At 38.8% G+C, this 10218-nt stretch overlaps 1 protein-coding gene across 2 annotated transcripts; it reads right to left on the bottom strand.

The window, feature by feature from the left end:
• Nucleotides 1-916: 916 nt before the first annotated feature.
• Nucleotides 917-9630, bottom strand: LOC132792775 (uncharacterized). Of its 2 annotated transcripts, none has more exons than XM_060802246.1 (4): nucleotides 9524-9630; nucleotides 8669-9161; nucleotides 2248-2457; nucleotides 917-2174 (listed from the first exon to the last, which is right to left on the bottom strand). In XM_060802246.1, exons 1-4 carry the CDS (start codon nucleotides 9586-9588, stop codon nucleotides 1950-1952), a joined length of 993 nt encoding a protein of 330 aa, XP_060658229.1. In that variant the 5' UTR covers nucleotides 9589-9630; the 3' UTR covers nucleotides 917-1949. The 2 variants fall into 2 exon arrangements, with proteins under 2 accessions (XP_060658229.1, XP_060658230.1); XM_060802247.1 differs by lacking the exon at nucleotides 9524-9630 and adding an exon at nucleotides 9497-9515.
• Between the last annotated feature and the right edge of the window lie 588 nt (nucleotides 9631-10218).

Here is a 10218-nt window from a genome sequence, read left to right as displayed (position 1 = left end):
CTCTGAGCCTGGTTAAAAGCAAAATGCTACTATCGTTATGCATAACTTCTATTTATGCAAAAGCTTAGCATACTTTGATGCAAATATGCAAACAACTGGCAGATGTCTTGGCTTGCCAGTTGGCCAAATCCACGCATAAACTGTATAAGGAAATTGAAACTTTCGAGAGTCCGCAACTGTGCATAAAAGTGGCACAATCGTTTTATTTTGAATCACTATTTATGAATTGCTAATTAGACATTTGAAAAACGCTCAATGTGCAGTATTTTAAACAACAAAATGGTTTTTAGATAATAAATTTACTGGTTGAAAGTTCTGCATAAAGTTTGGTGAATCTTTATACTTTGAGCAAGTAAAGTTATTATTATTCACTCAGAGCCTAAAATCTGAATACAAATAAATTGTCAAATAAATTGTCGATTAAAAAATTTTAATAAATAAAAGAAAAATTGGAATTGAATACACAATGGGAGGCCATAACTTTAAAAATCCACCTAAAAATATATTGTCAAATGTAAAGACATTCTAAAAATATAAAACAAATCGTGAAACGTTCTCAATTTTGCAGCTACAGCTGCGTTAAGTTAGCTCAATGCTTTGAGCTATTTGAAGTCGAGCACTTGTGACAGAAAATGTATTTCCATCTCTTCATAATTTACACAATTTCATAAAAATGTTACTATTAATGGCAAATGAAATTAATAATAAATTTTAATAATATTAGAACATAGATAAAAAAATATGCAAAATCTGATGAAAAATGTTCAATTTTGCTTGTTAAATTAGTTATTCCAATATAGATTACTTACTTCGCATTACTTATTTTCAACAAACAAAAGAACTTTCAGTTGTGGCTGCATTTTGGAATGCACGAGAAACATCAGAAACGAAGAAAAAAAAAGGCAGCTTGCACATTTAATCTCAATTTATTGTTGAACTCACAGACAATGCAAAAAGTTTTCGTAAATTTATCTGTTGTGCCGAGTTACCAATTTCAATTCAATCGATTTGTGTGGTAATTTCAATTTGTTGTTGTGAAATGTGCAAACAATACAAATACAGTAGACGAAGAATAAGTATTGTAATCGTAAATTGTATTCATGTTGACTTTTCATGTTGTATTCTTTTCATACTTAATTGCTAAACAAAGTGCAATACATTTTTACACACATGTGTGTTTAGGTTTGTTTTAAACATTGATGTGGCACATAGATAAAATCAATTTAAAATGGTTTTGTTTTTTGTATCATCATTTATACATTTTTAAATTAACACAATTTTCCATATAATTAATTTACAGAAAATTACATTAAATTGATTGGTATACATATAAAAACTCGTTGCTCCCTATTAACCAAAACTATGTGAATTCATTTACAGACATTGATCTATGTTTTGAAGAACTGTACAAGGTACAATTATTTTAACTCTTTATCTAATTTATTAGGTTTTTTTGTCAAGTTGCTAAAATTGATTTATAGTCTGTCTGGCTAAGGTAGACTTTGGGAATACTTGGGTGGATATTGGTCTAGAAACAGTATAATAGCTCTACATAGACATCAACTATGTCTACTCACTATTTGATGCGAGTTCCACTTGCAATTGCAATTTAGTTTTCAAAAAAATACAGATATCTTCCTGATTAATATTCTCTAAAGATCAAAGAGTAGTGCTCTAAAAACTAGAATACATAGAGGTATACAATTTATGTGTAAGCTGTCTAAATAGTTGTCGCCTCCTTTAGGTGCTATCATCAATACATACTCCAAAAATACCCGAAACTGGAATCTCTGGCCAGTTTCAGCTTGTCATACAAAACTCTTACAAATTGCCTTACAAATCTATCATAAGCGACGTTTCACTGTGCTATATCCCCATCATATAAATAGGAGTATAAGGTAGGTTTCTAGGTGATTTCAAATTAAGTTCCGTCCAAATGATTTTCTGCTCTAACAGGACAACTCCGTCGATCGTCGCGATGCCTCGCTCTGCACACAATAATCGGAATCCTTGAACTCGCGTCCTGTGATATCGGCCAACGAATTTGGATCCATATTCGATAGTTTGTCCAAGTCTGAGTCGTGCAGCAGATTCTGTTGCAGCTTGCCAACCAATTTGCGCAGTCGGTGAGCATCTAAAGAAGTTCGTCGCAAATTTGCATTATAATCACTTGGCTGCAAAAGAGAAAAGAGACAAACGATTCTCATTTTGTACATTTAATAGTGTGAAGTTAATCACAAAACTTACATCCCGCCATTGTTCGCCTGGAAATACGGCAATCAATTCGGCATTCGGCTCCAAGGTGGAAAAGTATTCCTCATCATCAATTTCAGTGCCATCGCAGTCCAAATGAATCGCTGGCTGAGCACGCTGAAACTTCGCAGATACCTTGAGCCGTAACTCGGCCAATGTTGTGGCCACAACGGCCTTGCGTATGTTTCTCGTAATGTCCTTGACCTGTGGGCGAATTATTAATTGCTTTTTATTTGCTTATACCCATTACAGCCAATAAAACAAATAAATGGCGAGTTTCTTAATTCTCTATTAGTTTAGCTGATAAAGTATTTTTAGAAACGCTACTCATCAGCTGGAAAGGTATTTTGGATAAATGAAACAGACAAATAAAAATGTCAGTGTCAATACATATCAATATAGGTATATTGTAATATTTTTTACCAATCTAGTATTAATTGTAGTCCCTAATATATTTTGTATGTAATAACATATACCATTTGGTATATTATAGTATTTTTGACAATCTAAATGATTGTCCATGGTATATTTTTCATGTTCTAGTATATCGAAATATTATGCGGTAGTCTATGGATATACCAAACATATCATGTGGTATATTTATTTTGAATATTTTAACAATAAAACCGTACTTTTATTGAAAGTGTTTTGAGATACAAAACAAATTCCCCAAAGCTCCGCATGGCCTCTTAATTTTTTCTTTCTTTAGTTTATTTCCAGTCCGTTCTTGACTTTACTTTTTAGACACGCTCTATTAGGTAGTTCGTCTAAGGTTGACTGTAAGTTCTCAGAAAAGTTAACAAACAGCCGCTTAAACTGTAATTCGGTTTAACCTGTTATAAAAATGTCACTCTTTTGGGTTGAAAGCAGGCGCGAGACAACAAAGGCAACGAAAACAAAAGACCAAAATGATGTTTGTCTTAATTTCAAATAGGCCTGAGACGTCTCGAGAATTGCCACCTTCTGTTAAGCTGCCAATAAAAACAATAAAAATCCAGTGAAGCGCATGACAACGATAAGAAGGACACTGAATGCTGAATAGGGACAAGTGCCAGCAACAGCAGCAAGAGAACAGGACACAGCAACAGGGGCAAACAACTAATCAATTTATTATTTGCCATAACAATAAAGCCGCAACAATAACAAAGGCGCAAGCGAAAGCAAACGCAACTTTAGCATGTCATGAGCTCAGGTAACAAACAGGTCGTATTATATTTTGGGAGACTCAAAAGCTGATTGTGCTTCAAAGACCAAAGACCTTTCCAATATTTAAACCAAAAATGTGTTGGCTGTCGAATGGCATAAAGAAAGATGATGCCAGACCAACTGGGTCAAGTAAATGGGGAAAAGGACTCGGACATGGACAAGAACAAAGAGAAAACAAAAACACTCAGAAAAAGGTAAGGAAAGTCAACTAAACCTAAGTAAAGCTGCTGAATTTGTTTTGTGTCCTACCTACAATGCCCTTTTACTTATCGACGCCTTATTAATATTAAGTATACGTCATGTCAAACTTCTGATCGATCTTTGAGTCATCCGCCTGTCTGTCTGCACCCTGTGGCCAACTCCATTATCATCATCATTAACGGCAAACATTATCAGCTATATCATCAGACAGTGTCTGGGGCTTGACAATGAAGCTGTCATTACATTAAGCCAAAAAGCTGCATCCTTGCTGTCTGCTTAATATGTTAAAAACATATCAATCATTGATCACCGAACGCCTCTGCTAAACCAATTATATTTGCTGAGAATATCCATCAACCGGTCGTCGTCGTCGTCGTCGTCGCGTCGTTTCGTCTGCCAGCAACAATGAAAATTTATCAGCCATTTTATGCGAATTTCTATAGGAGGCGCACGGACAAGCAGCTCACGCCCCCCACTTTCCCCTCTCTTGTGGCTACTTGACCCCTTGACTGCGTGTCGGCCATTAAACTTATATTTACATTTGGCATGGCCTGAACTCGACTTCGACTGACTTGTATTGTGCTTCCAACTACAGTTCCCTCGCCCCCCGGCGCGAGATGTGCTCAAGAAGTTTACCAACTTGAAGTCTGTTATTTTATGTTTGTTGCCTTCAATTCATCGGGCAAGCTTCGTTAGAGCAACGCGTTGACTTTGCTGATTGCCAATTTAGCTGCTCGACTAACTGGCTGCTTGCTGCCTGAGAGTTTGGGAAACTGTGAGAAAATATCAGGGATTCAGGGAGTGAGACTGAGAAGAATGGGAATGGGAAGAGAAGAATGGGAGACTGACTGGCATATGGCAATGGCCTGTGGCTTTGTTTGCGCTTTATGCGTCTCTTGACTTTGTTTTGCTGCGTGTTTCCAACCTCTGCCCATCTATCAGCTGCTCCTGCAGATGTTTTCTTGTGGCTCTGAACTATGTATGTTTTCAATTTAAATTTTTGCTTTGACCTTGGCCTTCACTTAAATATTTCACCTCGAATGCTTTAAGTGGCTTCTATTTCGGGCTCGAAATAAATTGAGAATAAATGTCAAACCATGTCCATTTCTTGTTTGCATTTTAGTTAACACATTGAGGTATTTATTTCACATCCTGTTCGATGTCAACTGACAGCACTTTGAGGGACATTCCTCTGATTGACTTGACAGCAGCAACAAGAGTGGCAAATACTTAAGCTACCCTGTTGCCATCCAGTCAGATTGAGCTAAAGCTGACATTCATTGTTGGCACTCAGTTAGCATTCCACCTGCTAACGCGTCTAACAAATTCAAAGGACACGACCATTCACCAGAGCTCGACCAGCATAGCAAATAGCAAATAGCAAAGAGCAAAAGTAACGACAATGGGCAGATGTCAATGCATTGATAATGACACGCGTGCGCCTTCTCCATAGCCCCTTCTCTTTTTTTTCCCCTCTCTCTTTACCTTGTAGGCAATTCACAAACTTCATAATAGATGCGTTGCTGCAACCAGATATGAGTATCTCAACTGCATACGCAAATACTTTGCTACTAATGGAATCCTGTGGGCAAAAGTTCTGAAAACTTGTCTATCAAAGATCATATTGCAACTTTTTTGGAAAAAGGTAACTTAGTGAAAAGCTTTAAAGTGAATTATAACCAAATCGCATTTTTATATTTGCAAAATTAATCAAGGCAAAAGTATTTCAATTGCCCACTGTGGCAACATTGACGGGATCAAGTTGCACATTGATGGCGCTAATTTCTAGCGATTGTAAAAATGTAAAAAGATGCCATGGTAATTGTGTTGATATTCATGGCTATTGCTGCGTCGCATCATTCGAATAGTTTGCCAACTCTACGCAAGCATTAAACATGCTGCAGGCACAATAATAAACCAGCTGCCTTCTAAAATACAGGAGATAAGCAAACAGAGAGAGAGAGAGACGTGTAACGCAATTTATACGTCTGTCGCCGCATTCCCTCGCATATTACTTATTAGCAAGTAGTCAAGGGGGCAGGCCATTGCCATTGCTAGTTAATGCGCTGCGCCATGGAGTGTCGTAGTCAAGTTGCACGCTTGCCTGGGCATAAATAATGCCCACTTATTTGTTTTAATGCGCAACGTTGCGTATACGCAATGTGTGTGTGTTGTGTGTGCGGCTGCCTTTGTCTCGAAATGTTTTTACTTGTAATTGCTTTGCCATGTTGTTGTTGCTGTCGTATATCTGTTGGTAACTTAATTCCTCACTTCCTGTCCGCACCCTTCTTACAAATACATTTCATTTTGCGTGGCATTCATTTGCAGTGGGATTTTGGGTCTTCTTACCCATTCTGAGCCTTTGGCTTTAAGCTATACATACACGCACACATGCAAAGGTGGTATCCCACTGTCCTCAGTTGGATGTAGGAAAACAGCAAATGCGTTTTCCATGTCGCATTTATATAACTGGCAGCAACCAAGCAGTCAGACGGTTGGTCAGACGGTCGGACAGATGGAAAGCTGGCAGAAAGACAGCACGCCAGAAGTCGTGTTGAGTACATGAGACCATGCGGTGTTTTTCTTTTTAATTTTTCTCTCTTTTACGATCACCTAACGAGCTATTAAAAGACGGTGAAGCAAGCAAGCAAGCGCTTTGAGTTCGGTCCAACCAAACTAAGTAGTTGTGTGGCACTTATTATCCTTGGCTTTTGCCTAATAGCAATTCTATGACAGTAAAGAGAGAAAGATGGAGAAATGTTGGGCAACTTTAGAAGGACACAGCAACAAACTAAGACACAAACTAATCAGACCCAATTATAAATGACTTTTCATATAAATTAAGTTTCATAAATGTTCTCACCTATTTAAAATTATAATATTGTGGTGCACAAATGAAATGTGAGTTTTTGAATTTAAGGATTTTTTGTCGTACCCAACCGTTTTCTATTAACTCGGAAAAAGTTCAAAAGTTAAGTGAAAGTTGAAAACTTTTTTGTTATTTCTGTCTCCATCGCTCCGCTTACTCGCTGAGGACTGTCTCGCTTTCATCTCGACAAAGTTTCTTTAGCTCGCATTTCGCTCACAACAACCTCGACAATTTCTTAAGACAATGAATAAATATCAAAAGAAATACATACACATAAATCGCTTACAAAGTTGAAGCTGAAAAGGGTGCAATAAAGATGACGGAGGCTTTAACTCAATTTACAAATATGGAAACATATTCTCGCACCGCTTATCAGCCTTTCATTCTATTTCAGCCACAAGGTACATATGTTTATCTAGCATATTTACGATAACCCACGTACACACACACGCACACACAACTCTTACACGCATCCATCTCTCACACACACAAAGACGTGTTGTGGCTCATTTAATTAATTACAATTGTTGAAAAAGTGGAACACGCCAGTTATGAAGACAGACAACCTGTCAGATAGACATCAAGTCAGACATTGGGTAACAATGGATCTATGTCGGAAAATATCGTAGGATGCTGCCTGCAAATTGTGCTTATTAATTAGATGGGTGCCACACAAATTGCGCATACGACACGTGCGCTCACCCAACAAACATTTCAACGCATCTTCAACGGACTTCCTTCTTCTGGCCGTGACAAATTGGCAAACATTCGAGCAGTTACAAGCTGTCAATTAATATTCGTGTCTTGTCAGATTTACGGGCACTTGCCGGCCAGTTATAAAGTTTTACGCGATAAATGATTTGTCTGCTGTTCCTGTTCCGACCCTTAGACAGTTTAGTTTATTTTGTTATGGCGCTTTTTAGCGTTTTCAGCACACAATAAATCGATTAGGGCCCAGACAGACAGTCAGCCAGCCATTCAGCTAGCGGAAACACAAGTCGAGCAGTCGAGCAATCGAGGAGTGGCTCTGCTCTCGGGTTTGGTGACGCAGAGTCAAGTGCCAGCAGGAGCAGAAGCATCGTTATCGGCACCGACGCGCACAGACATCGATGGCAGCTTAGTTTGCGACTCAATGGCTGTGCCAGCCACTAATGATATACGAGCATTAGATGGCTACGTTACGCTATTTTGGCCCCAGCTTACCCGCTCTTTCCTTCTCTCGCTCTCGCTCTCGTCCAGCTCTTAATCTAGGCAACATTTTTAATTAATTTTAAATTGTTGACTAACCGCAAAGTATCGAGTGTAGCTGCTTTTAGCCAAATTATTAAAATACAATTTAATAAACCATTCAAAAGTGAGACAAAGTGCCCGAGCAAGCTTAACTTGGGTAAATTTAATTTGCAACATTTTAATTGAAACCCAACATTAACATTTTTTCACATCTTCCATTTTAAATGAGTAAATAGAAAAGAAACCGAAAAGCATGCCAATAATGAGCATTAATTTACCCTTTAATTGGGTAACTCGAATCTTTTTGCGAAAAAAAACTTGAATATCTTACGCGAAATACTTCTCTCTGTGGCAACCACAGAAATGTGCACACATAAAATCCCTGACGTATGATTACTTCAGACAAGTGTGCTTAAAGTGTAGTCAAACAGGGGCACTGATTGTTTGAATGGGTCAGACTTATACACGAGTGTTGGGTAGAGAACTCAATTGAGTTGATTTTTAAACAGAATTTAACTGGGCCAGTCGTAAAACAATGGCAAGGACTTTGTTTTCGCCTTTCTCATATTGTAAAACGGTCAGCGAATTGAGGCTAAGCATTTTCAACACGAATTCGCACGGGCTGCTCTCTGGCTAGGCCCTTGAAATTCAAACAAGCCTAAAGGCTGCATAAAATAACCAACGCCAGGCCCAAGTCCAGGCACTCGTAGCCAAACGCTTTTGAGTGGCCAGTCGCTTGCTGCTCAGCTGCTTGGATGCTTGGAACACTTCACTTTTTTGTGCACGGCCATCAAAAGTTTTGCGTCCAGTGTCAGCAGCGGCAGCAACAATAAAGGCTATAATCACTTAACGAATTGCTGGCCAGCTAACAATTGCCTTATGATTCAGGTAAAAGCTAAGTTAACCCACCTTAAATGGCTTGCTATTGTCCAGCTCAGCCAGATCGTCGTCCGCGGTGGTGGGCGGTGGGGTTGGCGTATTCGGCGACAAGGCCAGCTCTAGTGTGATGCTGTCTGCCGCATCATCGGCATCCGCATCCGCATCAGCATCAGCATCCGCATCAACTGTGACTGTAACTGGAATGGCATTCGCATCACCATGAACATCAGCTACAACGGCGTCAACATGAGCGTCAGCATCAGCTTCGCCATCATCGGTGTCCGCGTCCATTTCCGCAGCACGCATCAAAGTTCTTTGTCGTGGTGCTCCCGTAGTTGTTGTTGTCTTGAATGTGGTTGCTGACTTTACGGGCATCTGATGCTGATACTGCTGCTGATGCTGACCAGGAGGAGTCGAAGATGCCATGGATATTTCAGCTGTTGTTTTTAGTGCACGAATTTCCTGCTTTGCTGCATGCATCTCAGTCATGTTTTTATTTCTTTTTTCTACTCTATAGTATACACTGAAGTAAAACGAATTTAAAAGTTAATTGAAATAGTTAGCCACTTTTAGTTCATGCTCGTTGCCTCTCGTCAATTTCTCTTTGTTGTCTATAATTTTTACGACGAAAGCTGACAAAAGTTTATGAGCAGTCGTAATTTTGCATTGATGTTTATCTCAGCTGATATGATTTGTGTATATTTTAAGCTCCGTAGCTATTAGAAAAGGGCATTAAATTGAATTAAAATTTATTGTTTTAACATATTTACTTAACACCGAAATTAATTCCACCATTAATTGATTAAATTTTGAAATTTAAATCACGTCATTTGATATTAATTGAAACGGAATAATTACGCGTTTTATTGTGTTGTCGGAGCTCACCGTTGGCAGCCGCACCCGCCAAATGCAACAAAAGCCGGCCGAACTTGGAATAAATTGCCACACATCTGTGCGTTCTGTATTTAAACAGCCAGCAGCAGCAGCAGCTCCCTGGCTTGCCGACTGTTTTCTGACTTTGCAAACGCAAAAGCAAACAACAGACGCAAAGGCAGCACTCTTTTAACAGAGCGAGCTTCGTGAGAGCGTGTGCTGTTAAGCCGATGTTAAGCGACTGTTAAGGCGCTGTAAGTCCTAACAGACTCACAGACAAAGTTGTGTGCATTTAATGGCACTAGGCCTACACCTGCCTTGTCTGGTTTGGCCACCTGCCTGAAACGGCAAAGTTGCTGCCTTCTATTTTTTGTGCCGAAGTCAGAAAAAAATTCATTGGAACAGTTAGTAAATTGTTGCACTTAGCATCCGACCACAACAGTCTGAATAAAAAATTTATGTATATGCACATATATAAATATAAATATACGAAAACGTACACATAAATTTTGGCTTGAACTTTTTGGTTGCACTTTGTGTAAGGGCAAAGTTTATAAATGCAATAAAATAAAGTTGGCAATTTGCTGACCATCGTAGTACAAAGTCTGCCCAACTGGCAACTGAAAAATGTCACTTAAGTAGGCATAATAAGGTCTCGCACACTCGCAGGCTCCCTCGACTCTTAAAGCAAGCATAATTAAAATTTG

The sequence above is a fragment of the Drosophila nasuta genome, chromosome 3, assembly GCF_023558535.2.
Source record: "Drosophila nasuta strain 15112-1781.00 chromosome 3, ASM2355853v1, whole genome shotgun sequence".
Taxonomy (NCBI): domain Eukaryota; kingdom Metazoa; phylum Arthropoda; class Insecta; order Diptera; family Drosophilidae; genus Drosophila; species Drosophila nasuta.
The sequence above is the reverse complement of the archived record's forward strand: the minus strand, read 5'-3'. Positions and strand labels throughout refer to the sequence as shown.